Genomic DNA, 21,006 nt, shown 5'->3' with positions numbered 1-21,006 from the left:
TACTATGCATATTTCATAAGGCCTTATTTTTGAGGGCCTAGTTTTACCCTAATACAGGGGCCTGAAACTCATACACATCACTTTGAACCAAAACCACACCCATTATGAATCATATTTACCAACATGCTTTATTGCAGGTTGATTTTTATAATTGCTTGTTTCAATATCTATGTTCCTGCATGTACTGGGTTGGGCCCAGTGGTAGGGGCTTCTATGCAAACTCGCTAATGTTCTATATCTCCCTGCATCTATGCTGAATGTCCAGCATTAATACTCTTCTCTGCTATTAAAATCTTGTGTAAGTTTCAATATTTATAATCAAGAAAATAAAGCAGTTAGGTAGCTACTCATTATCTGCTGTATTTTTTTTCTTCTTCAAATGCCTTATAACTTTTGAAACCTGTTTAAGGTTTGCAGAATGGACAAAGCCTTGGAGATGATTTGGTTGAAGATATAAAAAGGAATTTGAAGAAGAAGAAATACAAGAAATTAGTAGCTACCTTAAACTGCTTTATTTGAAATATTGAAACTTACACATGATTTTAATAGCAGAGTAGAGTAATAATACTGGACATCCAGCATGGATGCAGGAAGAAATAGAACATTGGCTAGCTTTGCATAGAAGCCCCTACCACTGGGCCCCAAGGATGCCTCCTTGTTTTGGGTGAAGGAGTGTCATAGTTTTTACATCTAATACAACTCGCCACAGTAATTCATCATTTCAAGCATCCTAGCCTTAACCATGGTCCTAACCAACCAAATCAATCCCTAACTTTTGAGACCTGTTTTAGGTTTGCAGAATGGACGAAGCCTTGGAGATTGTTTAGTTTAGTTCAAGATAGATAGATTTGGTTGGTTAGGACCATGGTTAAGACTAGGATGCTTGAAATTATTAATTGCTATGGTGATTTGTATTAGTTGCAAAAACTATGACACTCCTTTACCCAAAACAAGGAGGCATCCCTACAGTGTAAAAAATAAGAAAAAACTATCCAGTCATTGTGTAAAATATATATTTTTATTTTGTTTGTATTGTTAAAGTAATATTATTTGATATAGACTATAATGTTTTTATGTTTTAGGCAATATATAGATCATCTTTGGTTTAGGTCCCTAAATGACGAAATTACCAAAAACCTATCCATGTCCTTTCGTGGCCCCTCGTGATTCCATTCAGTGAATTCTTTCAGAGTTGCTTACTACTCCAGGCTTTCCTTTCCTCCATAGCTAGGCGTTGTTATGGGCAACTATAATTCCAAAACGTTGTCACCGCCCATAGGATTCACAATTGGACAGTGTTACTTGTCAGCAAGAGAAATATAATATTCGGATTCGTCGACATTAACGTGAATCAATAGGGGGGCTATGTCATTGGCTATTTTTCATGTATATGAACCGCCTCCTGGAATTAGACCATGCCGCAAGTTTTTTCTCTTCGATGGGTTGGTGCGGTAGAGGTGAAAGAATACGTCTTGCGGAACAGATAGTATTTGTTCTGGTTAGTTTCTGTGTTTATTTTTCTCACTACCCTTCGACCGCAAGAGACCCTGGCCTGTGGACATTTGTAATTACAAAAGTGTTGGTTCAACAAGTTGCCTACTAGCGTCCTGGCTTGATGAGGATGGGAGAAGAACCTGCGACAAGGCAAGTGTGCATATTTGTTGTGTAGTTGTGTGGTACAATATCTGGTAATGCTAAACAAACTGCTAACCAGAACGAGCTCATCCATTCAGTCTCAGTTCACTTGTTGCTAGTTTCAATGTAGTTCAAACACGGTATGCTAGCTAAATAAATACCGTGACAATAACTGGTAGTAGGTGTGGCTAAGGTAGAAAGGGAAAAGTGGTGGTTTTTATTCTGTTTAAATAAACGGCATTTGGGCATTCCTATTATAGAGAGCCGGAGATGTCTGACGCTGGCTCGGACGAGGAGCTGGAGCTTCCCGCACCGATGATGGAGCAGGGGAGTCACGACGGGAGTCTCAGAAAGGTGAGCGGTACGCAGTTGTAGCTAGAAAAACGCGGTACTGTACCAACACACGTTTATATTGAAGTACATTTTCCATTGGGACGTGTATCTGTTATGAACAGGACAATACTATTTTGGCCTAATTGTTAGTTTCATAATGCATACTGCTTAGGTGTTCCACATTATCAATACCATATGAAATGCACCATTCAGTTATTTAGAATTGACACGCATTGCCTACACACAGTTTAATTACTGAACTGATTACATATTCATTGAGGGCTATCTTGGTCCTGCATTGAGTTGCCATTATGTTGATAAACCTTTGGTGACTTGGGGGGGGGGGGGTGTGTGTGTGTCTGCTCTTGGGTCATGGGGGGTAGATTGTAGCAGGATGCTGTCCAGGGGGAGATATGGTACTGATGGCATGTTGCTGGGAGAGCCAGGTTACACCTTTCCACCACCTGCTGTCCCCTGGCCGGGGGTACACTTATAAAATATATGTTATTTAGCACATCCCTGTGTCTTGTTAGTGATGGTACATGTTGTGAACTTTTAACACAATCACTGTGGTGGCACAACATCATTTGTGTAATTTTTTTTCAACATATTTTGTGTCAGGTCCTGCATTTTAATGTGTTAAAAGCTGAAAACCATACAACACACCCTAGATGTATTTGATTATTGACCAATCACATTGCTGCTCCGAAGTCATCATGCATCTAGGAGAGCTGGGTCTGAGCTAAGGCTGGAGCTAGGGGGTTGTAGCATGGCTATGGCTGAGCTGGAGCAGGATACTGGAGGCAGGGGGTTGAAGCATGGCTAGGCTAGCACCTTAATCCCTACAAGCACTCTGAGGATTACTGAGCGCACACTCACAGAACAAACACCTCACTAAGAGAGCGGGATGAAGGGAGGGGGGAGAGCGAAGAGGAGAGTGAAATAAAGTGAGGGGGAAAAGGGAGATGGAGGGAGAAGGTTGGCTTGGCTGTGAGAGGAAGAGAGAAAAAGGGAGGAATAAGGAGAGTTTCTTATTTTGGGGTTAGCGTACCCTATAATGGCCTTTCGTTCCATGTTGTGGTCCGTTTCTTCCTTGTTTCTCTGTACTATATGAGTAAGAACCTAGTCAGATGACTTTAAGGACAAAACACACCATGCAGATGACAAGTTAAAAGCAGCGTGTGGCTGTCCTATCGCCTCTGACCACAGAACATCAGCCGTCATTTTATTTTAATTTCCTGACAATTGTAGGCCTACATGTTGACGACATGTACAGTGCATTCGGAAAGTGTTCAGACCCCTTGACTTTTCCCACATTTTATTATGTTACAACTAGGGATGCATAATATAATCGGTGAACATATCGGAATCGGACAATATTAGCTAAAAATGCCAACATCGGTATCGGCCCGATGTCTAGTTTAACGCCGATATGCAAAACAGTAATAGCGTCACTGCTATTAGCTTCACGACATACTATGGAACGCCATTTTGGTCTTTGCGTGTCAAAGATGCACGTCAAATAACACTTTGACAATAGCACTATTTGACGCGTTAAATAAGCTTTTAATTTCACACGTCATTGATGTGCCATCCAGGATGGCACATCAATGCGAGCTGTGGCAAGAAGGTTTGCTGTGTCAGTCAGCGTAGTGTCCAGAGCATGGAGGCGCTACCAGGAGACAGGCCAGTACATCAGGAGACGTGGAGGAGGCCGTAGAAGGGCAACAACCCAGCAGCAGGACCGCTACCTCCGCCTTTGTGCAAGGAGGAGCAGGAGGAGCACTGTCAGAGCCCTGCAAAATGACCTCCAGCAGGCCACAAATGTGCATGTGTCTGCTCAAACGGTCAGAAACAGACTCCATGAGGGTGGTATGAGGGCCTGACGTCCACAGGTGGGGGTTGTGCTTACAGCCCAACACCGTGCAGGACGTTTGGCATTTGCCAGAGAACACCAAGATTGGCAAATTCGCCACTGGCGCCCTGTGCTCTTCACAGATGAAAGCATGTTCACACTGAGCACATGTGACAGACGTGACAGAGTCTGGAGACGCCGTGGAGAACGTTCTGCTGCCTACAACATCCTCCAGCATGACCGGTTTGGCGGTGGGTCAGTCATGGTGTGGGGTGGCATTTCTTTGGGGGGCTGCACAGCCCTCCATGTGCTCGCCAGAGGTAGCCTGACTGCCATTAAGTACCGAGATGAGATCCTCAGACCCCTTGTGAGACCATATGCTGGTGCTGTTGGCCCTGGGTTCCTCCTAATGCAAGACAATGCTAGACCTCATGTGGCTGGAGTGTGTCAGCAGTTCCTGCAAGAGGAAGGCATTGATGCTATGGACTGGCCCGCCCGTTCCACAGACCTGAATCCAATTGAGCACATCTGGGACATCATGTCTTGCTCCATCCACCACAGACTGTCCAGGAGTTGGCGGATGCTTTAGTCCAAGTCTGGGAGGAGATCCCTCAGGAGACCATCGTCACCTCATCAGGAGCATGCCCAGCCGTTGTAGGGAGGTCATACAGGCACGTGGAGGCCACACACACTACTGAGCCTCATTTTGACTTGTTTTAAGGACATTACATCAAAGTTGGATCAGCCTGTAGTGTGGTTTTCCACTTTAATTTTGAGTGTGATGCCAAATCCAGACCTCCATGGGTTGATAAATTGGATTTCCATTGATTATTTTTGTGTGATTTTGTTGTCAGTTGAATGTGCTATGTAAAGAAAAAAGTATTTAATAAGATTATTTCATTCATTCAGATCTTTGATGTGTTATTTTAGTGTTCCCTTTATTTTTTTGAGCAGTATATAGGGGGGGGGGGCAAAACTTCAAATCTCTTGAGTCATCTTTGTAACCACCACCCACAACTTACATTGCATTCGTTATAAAGTAACCATTTAGCTCAATGCATGATGTGGGCGACTTCGAAATGGGGGAAAAATTCATGGTTTGTCTGTCTAACTTGCTAATAGCTTGTAAATAATGTAAGCTGAAGCTTTCAGTGTTACCTACTCTTGTTAAAACACTACACGTTGTTCTGCTGCTGTATGCGTTGTGTGTTTGCAGACTCTATTCGCCCATTGCACACAATAACACGTTATGCTGTTTAGTCACCCAACCAACATATTTTGTTCATTTAAAATCCGTCAGTCGTCGACTTGGTTCTAAAAGTGTTCCAACAGGAGAAACACTATATACAAGACTCCTGTATTTATGTCAACTATTTGGATTGTTACAATTACTATCACTGTCATAAGACCCATTTTGTATTTATGTAAATTGTGCATGGGGTCATTGCATATAGTCAAATGCAACACATAATATTGTGTGTGATGTAGTAAATAATACATTTGCTATTCCCTTGTTTACAGAGTGGGTGTGCAGCAGGCAAACCCAGTGACGCTACTAGTCCCTCATCTACAGTTATGACACAGACACTCGAGCAATCATTTAAAAGGCAGTCTGCTTATGCACCCACATCAAAAACATGCTCTCAACTTCACTACAGCCCTTTAAAATAACATTGCAAAGGACATGATGCCATTTCAAATTGTTGAGAGGCCTGGCTTTCTGAGGCTGATGAAGATTGCCGTGCCTCACAACAAAGTGCCATCACGAACATTCTTTTCCAAGACTGAAATCCCAAACCTGTACGACCAGGTTAAAGCTGATTTGTTGGAAAAAGTTTGGCTCAAGGCACATGGTTTGCTGCAACTACTGACCTCTGGACCAGTGAAAGCAGGGGTGGTCAACCCTACATCAGCTTCACTATCCATTACCTCACCCCAGACTGGCAACTGGAATGAAACTGTCTGGAAACACAGTTCTTCCCAGAAGATCAACTCGGCTCACAACAGAGTTTTGTGAGAATGTGCTGGAAGAGTGGGGGATCAACAAGAACGTAATGGTCTGCATAACCAGACAACGCAACAAACATGATCAAGGCTTTTGAAGAGTTCCCAGATCTGTGGCTTGGGTGCTTTGGCCATAATCTGAACCTGGCCATCTCAAAGGCTCTGAAAATTCAGAGAGTTGACACAGCAGTCAAGGCCTGCCATCATCTGGTCCAAGGCTTCTCACAGAGCTGGAAGATAAGGGGAGAACTGAGAGAAAAGCAAGCTGCCCTCAACATGCCACAGAAGGCTGTAATCCATGATGTGGTGACCTGATGGGGATCTACACACAAGATGCTTTAGCGTTTCATCAGCCAACAGCAGCTAGTCTGTGCGACACTGGCTGGAGAAAGAGGAGCATGGCATCTGATGCCCAAGGATGTCGACAAGTGTCATGGAACAACTGTGCCAGCTCACAGATGCACTTGCCTCAGAGACACGAGTGACACTGTCAGCCATCAAGCCTGTCCTGGACCACATCACCCGTGATGTCCTGGTGGAAAAGGATACGGAGCCATCCCTAGCCAAGGAGATGAAAAGTGTAAGGAGAGAAGACCTTAACAGATACACAGAGAAGGCAAAGAGAGTCATGCACATGGTTTGTTTCATTGCCCCCCCCCCCCCCCCCCCCACACTTCAAAATTAGCTTTTTCGATGAACCTGAGGCTGCAAAAGTTGACACTGACAGCTGTGTCCAGGAAGATCCACAAAGCACAACCAATACCCCCACAGCAGTATCGGAGGGGAAATTTTAACAATACTGTGATAATACTGATCACCGTGATAATTTTGGTCACTATAGTTGTGATATTACATTTTCATACTGTTTCATCAGACGTGCAGTCATATTCAGGTTCTGATTGGTCAACAAGCTTATTTGACAAGTCAAATAGTGTTATTTGACTTGTATCTTTTTTGACACACAAAGACCCAAACGGCGTTCCATAGAAATCCTGGTTGAGAATGAAACGACTGAACAAATGAACATTGAAACAGCACAGCAAGTAAGTGAAAGAAATAGGATTTCAATTTATGTTTTACTGGTAATGGGACATACGTAAATGCCAACAAAATAACTTTTTGGTCAGTGTGGTGGTCTGCGTGTGTTCTTATTTACAATGACGGCCTACCCTGGACGAACCCGGACGATGCTGGGCTAATTGTGCGCCGCCCTATGGGACTCCCAATCATGGCCGGATGTGATACAGCCTGGATTCGAACCAGGGACTGTAGTGACGCCTCTTGCACTGAGATGCAGTGCCTTAGACAGCTGTGTCTGTGTGTGGGTGTGTTAACTATTTAACTGTACTAGAATGCTTAAATGGCCGCTAATATTTTAAATATCTGTATTGTTTTTTTGGGGCAAGGAACATATCGGTATCGGCCAAAAATGTCATGACGGTGCATCACTAGTTACAACCTTATTCTAAAATGTATTAAATCGTTTTTTTCCCCCTCAATCTACACTCGGTACACCATAATGAAATTTTTTGCAAATGTCGTAAAAATAAAAGACTGAAATAACACATTTAAAGAAGTACTCAGAAATTTGTTGAAGCATATTTGTTAGCGATTTAAAGTCTCGAGTCTTCTTGGGTATGACTCTACAAGCTGGCTCGGCCACTCCAAGAACATTGAGACTTGTCCCGAAGCCACTCCTGTGCTGTCTTGGCTGTGTGCTTAGGGTCGTTGTCCTATTGGAAGGTGAACATTCACCCCAGTCTGTGGTCCTGAGCACTCTGGAGCAGGTTTTCATCAAGGATATCTCAGTACTTTGCTCTGTTCATCTTTCCCTCTTTTCTGACTAGTCTCCCAGTCCCTGCTGCTGAAAAACATCCCCATAGCATGGTGCTGCAATGACCATGCTTCACTGTCAGGATGGTGCCAGGTTTCCTCCAGATGTGATGCTTTGCATTCAGGCCAGAGAGTTCAATCTTGGTTTCATCAGACCAGAGAATCTTCTCATGGTCTCCGAGTCATTTAGGTGCCTTTTGGCAAACTCCAAGCGGGCTGTCATGTGCTTGTTTACTTAGGAGTGGCCACTGTGATGGATTGAATGATGGACGCCACTGTGTTCTTTGGGACCTTCAATGCTGCAGAAATGTTTTGGTACCTTTCCCCAGATCAGTGCCTCGACACAATCATGTCGGAGCTCTACGGACCATTCCTCTGACCTCATGGCTTGGTTTTTGCTCTGGCATGCACTGTCAACTGTGGAACCTAATAGACAGGTGTGTTCCTTTCCAAATCATGTCTAATCAATTGAATTTACCACAGGTGGACTCCAAGTTGTAGAAACATCTCAAGGATGATCAATGGAAACAAGATGCACCTGAGCTTAATTTCGAGTCTCATAGCAAAGGGTCTCAATACTTATGTAAATAAGGTATTTGTTTTTATTTTTAATACATTTGCAAAAACTGTCATTATGGGGTATTGTGTGTAGATGAGGGAAAAATATTTATTTAATACATTTTAGAATAAGGCTGTAACGTAACAAAATGTGGGAAAAGCCAAGAGGTCTGAATACTTTTCGAATGCACTGTACATGTCTTGTACTTCAGTTATCAGACTACAGTGGAATCAGATGTCTAACTACCTGTAGCATTGGCATATGCAGTGGTGGAAAATGTACGCAATTGTCATACTTGAGTAAAAGTAAAGATGCCTCAATAGAAAATGACTCAAGTGAAAGTCACCCAGTAAAATGATACTTGAGTAGAAGTCTAAAAGTATTTGGTTTTAAATATACTGTACTTAAGTATCAAATGTAATTGCAAAAATATACATAAGTATCGAAGGTAAAAGTATAAATCATTTCAAATTGCTTATATTAAGCAAACCAGACGAACACTTACTATAGAATACTATTTTTTGTTTTTTTACAGATAACAAGGGGCACACTCCAACACTCAGACATCTGTGTTTAGTGGGTCTGCCAGATCAGAGGCAGTAGGGGTGACCAGGGATGTTCTCTTGATAAGTGTGTGAATTGGACCATTTTCCTTTCCTGCTAACCATTCAAAATGTAACGAGTACTTTCAGGGAAAATGTATGGAGTGCAAAGTACATCATCTTTAGGAATGTAGTAAAGTTAAAGTTGTCAAATATTAATAGTAAAGTACTTTATACTACTGGGCAAATGTCTCTGGGTTGAAAGTAGGTAGTTTACCCAATAGCAGTTTCTTTTTTACATGAGGGTATATTTTGGTAATTATTTTAAAAGCCAAATCATCACATCTATGACAATAACTGTGACCATTTGCATGACAATTAATAGTCACATGAAATTCCCTAGTCCTCAGCAGCATCATTGGTCACTAGTAGGGTTCCAAAGGGTTGGAAACTTTCCGGTAAATTTCCTGCATTTTTCCAGAAATATTCCATTGGAAGTTAAGCCCTGGAATTTTGCTTAAATTCCTAAAAAAAAGTTGGCTTATAACAGTGAACCTTTTTTGTGTAATACACGTGGCATATTTTGTTTAAACTATCCTTAATGGAATTGCCACCCTCTGCATGCACGGTGCATTCTTCCATCACATGTGCAGTGCACTCTTCTACCACATGTACAGCTGATTCTCAAGATCTTGCACACTAATGAGATGCTATTGAGCCCACACTACTACACTGTCTGAGCCAAGGACTACATGCTTTCTGGTAAGTTTTGATTACTATACTGGGTGGGGTGAATATATATTTTGACACATTTTTTCGTTAACTAGTAAATAGTAGCCTACAGTAAAGTGTGTTTTTAAATAATTTCTAACTTGTTAAGTTTCTGCTAGTTAGTTGTTGCTACCATGTGGGTTTTGGCTTGATTGAGCCTGCTAACTGAGGAGTGTTAATTAAACAACTCCTTTGTAAGTGAATTAACTGCTTAACAATTTCTGTACAGGGAATTGTTTTAGTTTTTTTTACTAATTTCTTTCCTAATCATTACAGGAAAATGCCATGGGCACTATCTGATGTGTGGATACATTTCACTGCAGCTAATGTAGAAGGAAAAGCTGTGTACATTTGCAAATACTGTGCCAAATCAAATGTGAAGAATGCAACAAAGATGCAGAATCATCTGGCCACGTGCATAAAGTTCCCTCAACACTCACAGCAAGCAACCTCTGACAAAAGTCCCTCTACTTCTATTCGAGGTGAAAATGATGAATCAGACATCTTATCGATAGCAACAGCTCATGGTCCTCCTGGAATCGGACGTTTGTTTTTACTCAATGGAAGAACGTAGTCAGAGAAATGCTGATGAATGTCTTGCCCGAGCTGTGTATTCAACTGGTTCACCTCACAGGCAATGTGTATTGGAAGACATTTCTGAATGTTCTTCGCCCCGCATACACCCCTCTAACCAGACATGCTTTAGCTACTCATTTGCTGAATGCAGAGTTCAAGTGAAGGTCAAGCAAATCATAGAGAAAGCAGACTGTATTGCAATCTCTGATGGGTGGTCGAATGTTCGTGGGCAAGGAATAATTAACTACGTCATCTCCACCCCTCAACCACTATTCTACAAGAGCACAGACACAAGGGACAACAGACACACTGGTCTCTACATTGCAGATGAGCTGAAGGCAGTTATCAATGACCTTGGACCACATAAGGTATTTGCACTGGTGACAGACAATGCTGCGAACATGAAGGCTGCTTGGTCTAAAGTGGAGGAGTCCTTTCCTCACAATCACACCCATTGGCTGTGCTGCTCATGCATTGAATCTGCTTCCCAAGGACGACATGCCACTGAAAACAATGGATACACTACAAGAGAGCCAAGGAAATGGTTAAGTATGTGAATGAAGTTATAGCAGTGTTAAGTTCTTATTTTTCAGAGTAAATAACTCACGGACACTAGAGAAGCTTAACCAAGTTTAATTCTTCCCAAAGCGTCTTACAGCTGTAATGCAGACAAAGACATGGCTTCTCCCGTGGTGGTGTTCATACCCCACTTTGGGTGGAGTCTCCTTATCTCTAAACATTGCATCATTCTTGCTAAGCAGGGAACTAAGTTATGAGCCTTCAACGGTTTCTCCTCTTATCAATACTGTCACATACAACCCTCATGTCTCTTGTGTAACCAATGTTCCTATACTCTGAGTATAACAATGTTCAAAGTTTACTCCAGAATCCAACAGCAGCAATCTACCTCACCAAGCAAAGTGAGAAGAATAAGAGCACCACGTTGAAGCAGCCCAGCAACACCCGTTGAGGTGGTGTTGCCATCATGTTTGACAGTCTGCTGGAAGGGAAGGAGTCTCTCCAAGAAATGGCCATATCAGTCTGCCGATATGGACAGCCCCATCAAGAGGATCCTCCTGGATGATGTATTTTGGGAGAGAGTGGTAAGCAGCGTGAAACTCCTGAAACCTATTGCAGTAGGATTGAGGGAGACAATGCCATCCTGTCTGATGTTCAGACTCTGCTTGCAGATCTAAGAAATCCGTACTGCCCTTCCCACTTCACTGTTGCTCCAAGCAGAGGAAACTACAGTTCTGAAATACTTTAAAAAGCATGAAGACCTCTGCCTGAAGCCCATACACGCCGCAGCGTACATGTTGGAGCCCAAGTATGCTGGCAAGAGCATCCTGTCTGGTGCAGAGATCAACAAGGCCTATGGTGTCATCACTACTGTGTCTCGCCACCTTGGCCTGGTTGAGGGCACAGTTCTTGGCAGTTTGGCAAAGTACACTTCCAAGCAAGGGCTTTGGGATGGAGATGCAATATGGCAGTCGTGCCAACATATCTCAGCCACCTGGTGGAAGGGACTTTGTGGATCTGAGGCTCTTACCCCTGTTGCCTCCATAATCCTCCAAATCCCACCAACGTCAGCCATCTCAGAGCGTAACTGGTCCTTGTTTGGGAACACACACACCAACGCACGCAACAGGCTGACCAATACAAGGGTTGAAAAATGTGTGGCCAACTGGGCAAATTTGAGGCTTTTTGAGCCTGACAACGAGCCATCCTCAAGGTAGGAAAGTGACAGTGAAGATGAGGCCTCAGTCTGATGTTCAAGAGGTGGACATTGAGGAGGTCCAGGGAGAAGACATGGAAGCCTGAGAGGAAGACAACCAAAGCTTTAGTTTCTAGACTATCATTTTACAGATATTTGTTGAAAATGTTTTGGGGAGATGTGATGGATTATTGGGGATCATTCAATATTCCCTTTTGTTGTTTAGTGAAATCATCCCATGTGAAGAGTCATCTCATTTAATTAAAGTTAACACTTTAGTTACGAACTTTTCTTTTTTTTTTTCTATTGGAAGGATTTACTAATTTGCATTTGTCTACTTATAAGGTAAAAGGTTTGTTTGTCTCTATATGATATGGTAAATATATCCAATGCAAAAAAACACATTTAAATGGTATTAATATTCATTTGCATATTTCCATTTATTCCCACGGACAGTTTCCACCTCTGAATATTTCCCAAAATGTTTAATCCTAGTCACTAGTACAGTCCTGGTCTAGGTCTAAACTTGATCTTATAGCAGCACCCCAGCCTCATAACAGTGATAGTGATTGCACACTTTTTTTTAAACCCTCTTCTCAGCTTCATGTGTCTTCTAAGCTGTGATCTCAGAGCCCATTTGAGCCTTTCCATTAGTGCGCTCTGCATAATCATGGATCATATGGTCTACTCCTTTCCTCAGTTCCAGATCATATGTGAAGGTGTAGAGCTTGTAACTGAACACCACGTGTAGAGGCACAGAGCCACACCTTGAGTTGATCACATGACATGGTGGGGTGATGAAGTTAGAGCATAAAAAGAGCACAGATGCCTCTGTGTGTGGTAGGCAAAGGTCAGGTGTAAGAGGTCTTCAAGTCTCCTCCGTTCTGTAGACCATGACGTCTAAGGACTTACCTCACAGCAGGCTACCAACCGAGATCTGCTGGGGCTTGGTCTCCTGGCAACCATCACCACATAGAGCCTATTACATTGACAACAGGATATTTGATCCTAGCTGTGTTGGAGGCAGGTGGTCTTCGTCACCCATACTTAGTCAGGGAGGGAAGCTAACCAGGTGCATGTCTCCCTCAGTCAGGTGTATCTGTGACAGGTTTGTGTAATGTACTGAATAGTTCGTCAACCCCTACCTGTTTGGCTAGGAATACTCTATACGTACAATTTGTTTATTACACACTAATATACAAAAGCATGTGAACTGCACATAGGGTTTAGACACAAGCAAGAAGCGATACAGACATATGTTGTGTTCTAGCATGTTACGCATTAACTGCAATCTCTCTTCCAATCCCCCTCTTTCTCTCCAGGGTTGTGATCCCTGTTCCCAGACCCAACGCAGTAAGCTGCAGCACCGTAGAGCTCGTATCAACCAGCAGATAAACAAGGAGATGAGGATGAGGGCCGGGGCTGAAAACCTCTTCAGGTGAGCTGGGGTGGGGGCAGGGGTGAGGGAAGGGACAGGTCATTGTACAAGTGGTCGAATACTGTCTCTGATCCTGTGTGTACACAGCTCTGGGGGGCATCCACTCCCTCCCTTGTGGTGGAAAAAGGAAGCCCAAGCCCTACTACCTGTGGAAACATTGCGCTCTATCATATACAAACACTAGCAGATGGAAATACAACTATTTTAGGGTGTATGGGGAACACCTCCAAAACCCACACCATCCTGTTTTGTCACCGTTTGTCCCATGGTGTGTGGGTTTTGTGTATTGCCAGTCCGCAGGTTTGATTCCTGTTATTTTCCACCTTCAATTTTGAAGTGTATTTTGTCAAGTGTAAATCATACACACTCCCTCTCTTTGACCTGTGCTGAACTTGAACAGTTATAATACAGCCTGTTATCGTTCTTTCCTTTAAAGTAATTTGTTTTTTTTCTTTCCAGAAAAGTTGCTGGTGGCAGGACATCAAAGCTGAGCTAGGTTTTTAAAGTGCATCAAACCAAACCATCTCAAGAGCACCTCTCTGCCTTTTCTCTACCCCCCCATTAGTAGTGTGGGAGCCACTGAAGGACATGGTGTGTTGGATTGGTCTGAGGGGTGGTGCAATAGGACACTGTTTCACTTTAACATCCATATTCATCTGAAAGGAGGAGGAGATGATAAGGGGGAGGATAAGTAGGACGTACTTATAGCAGTGTGCTTTATTTTTCTGTTGTAGTGGTCTGTTTGGCTGAGTCATTATCTAATAAGATGAACAACATCAAGCTAATTGAAGGAACCAATCCTCCCCTGTTTGTGTGTCAACCCTCCCTATTTCTTATTTTTTTTCCTTGCCTGACTTAATTAGGTTTTGAGAAAGATGGCAAGTAAGATTAGTCATTGAATGAGTAGAGATTTCATGCACCCTGTATCCCGTTCACCAGCGTTTTATAGTCGAGTCGTGGTTAACAGGGTTGATTCAAGCTAGGACATGAATCACATTGTCGTACTTCCGAATATGCAGCTTGGCTTGAGAGAGACAACCATTTTAAAAAGGGAGTACTAGGGGATCTGGGTAGTAACACCCACCAGCAGCACCCAGCCCTTCCCCCATTTTTGGGACTAGGTCACAGAGACAAATAGACCCCCAGTCAGCCACCAATCAACAGGCTTTGTGTCCCGCTGCTGCATCTTTCCCTTTCCATTCCCAGGCAGAAACAGTGATTCCCAGGGAGGGCAGCTGTCTGCAGGAATCTCATCGCTGATTGTTATTGGAAAACAAGGCTTTAGTTCAGTAGGTTAACACATAGTATTTTGGCATCATGCAGGAAACTCCGGTTCAAAGCCAGTCAGACAAACGTGTGTGTGTGTGTGCACACATGGATGATGAGTTGTCAGTAAACTGGTTTGTGTTGGTAGGAGCTCGGGGGCGGAGGGGAATGAAGTGACAGGCTAATGAGGGATGATGGGAGAATAGGGTAGGGGTGTATCTCATTTAGGGCTATCCCCGACAAAAGAGAAAAAATAAATAAAAAAACTGTCGAACGAAAGTCATCTTTTCTTTCGACCAATTTACTTTGCCATATATAATTAACTATATGCAAATATATCCACATTTTTCCATATAATCAACTAAATATGCATTGAGCTTGTCTGATGCTTTAAGCTCACTGTTTGAAATAAGACCCAAATGACTCGAGGGAGCCAGAGATCAAGAACTTGTCCCGACCATCCTCATCCTGCTCCGACTGGCTTTTGCTGATTTTGCCATTACTCTCCTGAAGTTGCCGGTAATAGGCTACACAAGGAGCCAATGTAGCTTACCATTTCTACTGATCTGCGTGCCAGTTATGGTTTTCATTTGCACATTTTCATGGAACCGTTTAATTTAATTTATAATAACATCTTCATATCTCAATCATTGTCATGTGGTTAATCAAAATTCTATCAAAATCTAAATGAAAATGATAAACCTAAAAAGTAACTTCTATTGCCAACTATGTAAAAATAGCCTATAAAGCCAACAAATAAAAACATTGCTGCCTGCAGGTAGAACATATCCTGATTTTTTTTTTTTTGATTTTTAAAAAAAATCCTATAAATTATATTGGCTATGTATGGTTCGTCTGCAACAAACTTGAAACATTGTATCAACTATTAACTTCAGTCTGACCTGAAGCTCCTTGCAACATTGTATAACATATTCTGGGCTGTGCCAGTGAGTAGGCTTATTTTATGACATTTCCACTGGATCAGAGCATGACATTTTTCCCTTTCACGCTGAGTGGTTATCGAAAGGGAGAAAGCTGGAAAGATTTTTCGAATGCATTGAGGAATTGTCATTCACAATGGATGTAAAAACGGGCATGCTGTTTGAGGTGAAGAAAACATTACTTTGAGACGCTCCACAGCTCATTAGTGGTGGTGCATTAAGTCAATCAGAAATACTATCAGATCCCCAAATGGGCATTTATTGGCCTACTTCTATGCGTGCGTGTCCTTACTCAACATTGACAGGAGCGCTCCAAACAAAAGACTACTAAATTAACAAAACTCGTAAATGGAATGACATAAACCAAGTCTAGCATAAGTTGTGCGCTCTGCAAACATTTCTTATTTTACTATTTTCTACATTGTAGAATATTAGTGAAGACATCAATACTATGAAATAACACATGGAATCATGTAGTAACCCCAAAAATATATAATATATTTTAGATTCTTCAAAGTAGCAACCCTTCGCCTTGATGAGCTTTGCACACTCTTGGCATTCTCTCAACCAGCTTCATGAGGTAGTCACCTGGAATGCATTTCAATTAACAGGTGTGCTTGTTAAAAGTTAATTTGTGGAATTTATTTCCTTAATGCATTTGAGCCAGTTAGTTGTGACAAGGTAGGGGTGGTATACAGAATATAGCCCTATTTGGTAAAATACCACATTATGGCAAGAACAGCTCAAATAAGCAAAGAGAAACGACAGTCCATTACTTTAAGACATGAAGGTCAGTCAATGCGGAAAATGTCAAGAACTTTGAACGTTTCTTCAAGTGCAGTCGCAAAAACCATCAAGCGCTATGATGAAACTGGCTCTCATGACGACAGGCACAGGAAAGGAAAACTTATTGTCTGCAGTCAATTCGAGTTAACTGCACCTCAGATTGCAGCCCAAATAAATGCTTCAGAGTTCAAGTAACCGACATCTCAACATTAACTGTTCAGAGGAGACTGCGAGAATCAGGCCTTCATGGTCGAGGTGTGGGGGTGCTTTGCTGGTGACACTTTCTGTGATTTATTTAGAATTCAAGGCACACTTAACCAGCATGGCTACCACAGCATAGTGCAGTGATACGCCATTCCATCTGGTTTGCGTTTAGTGGGCCTCTTTTTTTCTTTTTTTTTTTGGTTACAAAATTATTCTGTGTGCTATTTCATGGTTTTGATGTCTTCACTATTATTCTACGATGTAAAATAAGAAAAATCCTTGGATGAGTATGTGTGTCTAAACTTGACTGGCACTGTATGGCACACGAGATCCCCCTCTTATACAGTGAATTTGGAAAGTTTTCAGACCCCTTGACTTTTTCCACATTTTTAAATGTATTAAATAAAATAAATCAGTCTACACACTATACCCCATAATTAAAAAGCAATAACAGGTTTAGACATTTTTGCAAATATATTACAAATAAATACATTTACATAAGTATTCAGACGTTTCTATGAGACTAAATTTAGCTCCGGTGCATCCTGTTTCCATTGATCATCTTTTGGAGTTTTCTACAAATTGGAGTCCACCTGTGGTACATTCAATTGATTGGACTTGATTTGGAAAGGCACACAAGTGGCTAGACGGAAGCCACTCCTCAGTAAAAGGCTCATGACAGCTGCTTGGAGTTTGCCAAAAGGCACCTAAAGGACTCTCAGACCATGAGAAACAAGATTTCATGGTCTGATGAAATCAAGATTGAACTTTTTTGCCCGAATGCCAAGCGTCACGTCTGGAGGAAACCTGGCACCATCCCTACAGTGAAGCATGGTGGTGGCAGCATCATGCTGTGGGGATGTTTTTAAGCGGCAGGGACTGGGTGACTAGTCTGGATCAAGGGAAAGATGAACGGAGCAAAGTACAGAGAGATCCTTGATGAAAACCTACTCAAGAGTGCTCAGGGCCTCAGACTGGGGCTTAGGCTCACCTTCCAACAGGACAACAATGACCCTAAGCACACAGCCAAGACAAACACAGGAGTGGCTTCGGGACAAGTGTCTGTCCTTGAGAGGCCCAGCCAGAGCCCGGACTTGAACCCGATCGAACATCTCTGGAGAGACCTGAAAATAGCTTTGCAGCGACGCTCCCCATCCAACCTGACAGCTTGAGAGGATCTGCAGAGAAGAATGGGAGGAACTCGCCAAATACAGGTGTGCCAAGCTTGTAGTGTCATACCCAAGAAGACTCCAGGCTGTAATTGCTGCCAAAGGTGCTTCAACAATGTACTGAGTAAAGGGTCTGAATACTTGTGTAAATCTGATTTCAGTCTTATTTTTTATAAATGTGCAAACATTTCAAAATCATTTTTTTACTTTGGCATTGTGTGTAGATTGAGGGGGGGGAAATGTAAGAATCAATTTTGGAATAAGGGTGTAACGTAACAAAATGTGGAAAAAGTGAAGGGGTCTGAACACTTTCTGAATTTGGGGGTGTATTTATTTGCTACTGCTCGACTAAAAAAATCTTGGTCGACCAACAGCCTATCGACCAGTCGAATAATTGGGGTCAGCTCTAATCTCATTAGAGCATCATATTATGTGCTGTCATGCTGGTTTAACAGGCCAGTGTGTTATCTACTTTGGGAAAGGAATTCTAGTGAGGAAGACTGCGAGCGACAGTAACTAGTCTAATCCCGTAGGGGATGACATCACTCAGTTCGTTACTGGAAATCAGAGCAGTACAGGGGATTTTACTGGGGGTGGTGTGACCGTGACTTAACTGAAGTGATGAGCACGCACAGGCCCTTTTTATATTTTTCCTAGAGTAAAATAACAGTTATGTGACTCACTCAACACAGACACACAATATACACTGGTGGTATCAGACAGTTTAACAGCAATACTTGGTTGTTTCTTTTCCGTCTGTCGTAGATCATGCGTGGAAGCGTGTGTGAGAGAGAAGCGGGATACATGGCAAGCCTTTAAAGCTAACCATAATCAGATTGAAACTGGCTTGTCCTGGAGAGAGAGAGATGTGTATGTTTTTGGGGTGAGGAGAGGAGGGTATTAGGTCTGATGTGGGATTAGCCTGTGGGGTAGGGGGAAAGGGAATTACAGATGCGTTCTTCAAGGTGTGTGTGTGTGTGTAATGACAGAGGTTGTTTAAATGTTATTGATAACCTTATAATAGGGGACAAGTCGCATGTAGTTGGTGTGTTTGTTGTGCTTGTCCTTGAAAGACTCGCTCTTGTTGATTACTAATCCTCTTTTGGAAAAGGGACTAGATATCTCACCCAAGTTTATCACAGAATTGGGATGAGTGGGTTCCTCTTGACTGTGTGTGTGTTACGTGAAGGTGTGTATTGGGGGTAGTAGTAAAAAAAAAAAAAGTGTGTGTGTGTGTACTGTAATTGGATTGTGTGCTGTTAACTGTTCCAAACTGCTTGGGGCCCCAGAAAGTGAAGAAGAAGTAGGCCCTTTTCTCAGTAAATACAGGATGTATGAGCTACTGTACATCCATTCAGAACTGTCGACCCGGATTGAGCTGGATAAAGATCACAAGGTGACAATGATGAGAGACTCATGGTCTGGTTAGTACATCCTCCTATTTCAGGTAGGGTGTCTCATATGAATGTATTTGTGTGTTGCAGAGCCACCACTAACAACAAAGTGAAGGAGACTGTGGCTCTAGAGCTGAGCTTTGTCAACTCCAACCTGCAGCTACTGAAGGAAGAACTAGAGGAACTCAACAGCAGTATGGAGGTCTACCAGACAGAGAGGTAACACACATACCGAGGTGTAGGGTTTGAACGCTCAATGCGCTGATGGCCTATTTGCTTTAATTATAGCCTAATGAGAGTGGCCTGGTATGCTAGTAATGAGGCGCTAGTAATCCAGCCCAGCTGAAGCTCAGGGTCACAAGTGGTGCAAATCCTTTGATTTAGACTCAGTACAGTTTTTGTTCAGTCGCTTTGGTGCAAATTTCACAACTCTTAGTACAAAACAGATCATCAAAAAGGTAGTCGTTTCAAAACTAAGCACATTTTCAATTGACTAAGTACAACACACAATCATTGTCACTTTTTCACCAAACGTAATCAGTGTTTCATCAAGAAGTACATGTTTCGCATTGCAATACATGTTCATATAAAGTAATTGCCTTTCACAATACAATGCTCACATTATATATTATTCTATTCTTAAGACATTTTACTATTACTTCATCCGACTGCTATTGATGTTCAATTGAACGTTAGAATGGGAAAAACAAGTGACTGAGCATGGTATGTCTTGCCTAGTTAAATAAAGCTTATATTTATTTATTATGATTGTTGGTGCTAGGTACGCCGGTTCCAGTGTCTCAAACGGCCGGCCTCCTAAGCTTTTCACGCACGACAGTGTCTAGTGTTTACAGAGAACGGTGCAACAAACTAAAAACATCCCGTCAGCGGCAGTCCTGTGGGCAAAAACAGCTCGTTGATGAGGGGTCGAAGGAGAATGGCAAGAATCCCGCAAGCCAGCAGGCAGGCCCCAAACGGGCAAATAACGGCGCAGTACAACAGTGGTGTGCAGAACGACATCTCGGGAACATACAACTTGTCGGTCCTTGTCAAGGATGGGCTGTTGCAGCAGATGACCACAATGGGTTCCATTCGTATCATCTAAAAACAAGAAGAAGCGGCTCCAGTGCGCACGCAATCACCAACACTGGACAATTGAGGAGTTGAAAAACATTCCCTGGACCGACGAATCCCGGTTCCTGTTACATCATGCTGATGCCAGAGTCAGTATTTAGCATTAGCAGCATTAGTCCATGGCCCCATCCTGCCTGGTGTCAATGTTACAGGCTGGTTGCGGTGGTGTTGGGAATGTTTTCCTGGCACAAGTTAGGTCCCTTGATACCAATTGAGGAAAGTTTCAATGCCACACCTTAGAATACATGCCCTGAAGAATTCAGGCTGTTCTGGAGGCAAAGGGGGTTTGTCCCAGTACTAAACTCAGCAAAAAAAGAAATGTCCCTTTTTCAGGACCATGTCTTACAAAGATAATCCAAATAACTTCACAGATCTTCATTGTAAAGTGTTCAAACACTGTTTCCCATGCTTGTTCAATGAACCATAAACAATTAATGAACATGCACCTGTGGAATGGTCGTTAAGACACTAACAGCTTACAGACGGTAGGCAATTAAGGTCACAGTTATGAAAACTTAGGACACTAAAGAGGCTTTTCTACTGACTCTGAAAAACACCAAAAGAAAGATGCCCAGGGTCCCTGCTCATCTGCGTGAACGTGCCTTAGGCATGCTGCAAGGAAGCACGAGGGCAATAAATTGTAATGTCCGTACTGTGAGATGCCTAAGACATCGCTACAGGGAGACAGGACGGACAGCTGATTGTCCTCGCAAGGGCAGACAACGTGTAACAACACCTGCACAGGATCGGTACATTCGGACATCACATCTGTGGGACAGGTACAGGATGGCGACAACAACTGCCCGAGTTATACCAGGAATGCACAATCCCTCCATCAGTGCTCAGACTGTC

The 21,006-nt window shown here is 42.7% G+C and overlaps 1 protein-coding gene across 2 annotated transcripts in view; it reads left to right on the top strand.

Moving 5' to 3' along the window:
• The first annotated feature begins 1,445 nt into the window (after positions 1 to 1,445).
• Positions 1,446 to 21,006, top strand: part of LOC115192275 (rhophilin-1) — a 50,532-nt gene continuing 30,971 nt past the window's right edge. Inside the window, exons 1-4 of one of the 2 annotated variants that reach the window (XM_029750586.1) lie at positions 1,446 to 1,644; positions 1,896 to 1,989; positions 13,145 to 13,260; positions 19,111 to 19,239. In XM_029750586.1, coding sequence (XP_029606446.1) covers positions 1,616 to 1,644; positions 1,896 to 1,989; positions 13,145 to 13,260; positions 19,111 to 19,239 — 368 coding nt within the window. In that variant the 5' untranslated portion in view covers positions 1,446 to 1,615. Of the gene's footprint in view, positions 1,645 to 1,895; positions 1,990 to 13,144; positions 13,261 to 18,580; positions 19,023 to 19,110; positions 19,240 to 21,006 lie in introns of those variants that run through there. The other variant, XM_029750588.1, reaches the window with a different exon arrangement.

The sequence above is a fragment of the Salmo trutta genome, chromosome 4 (assembly GCF_901001165.1).
Source record: "Salmo trutta chromosome 4, fSalTru1.1, whole genome shotgun sequence".
NCBI classification, from domain to species: Eukaryota; Metazoa; Chordata; class Actinopteri; order Salmoniformes; family Salmonidae; genus Salmo; species Salmo trutta.
The sequence above is the reverse complement of the archived record's forward strand: the minus strand, read 5'-3'. Positions and strand labels throughout refer to the sequence as shown.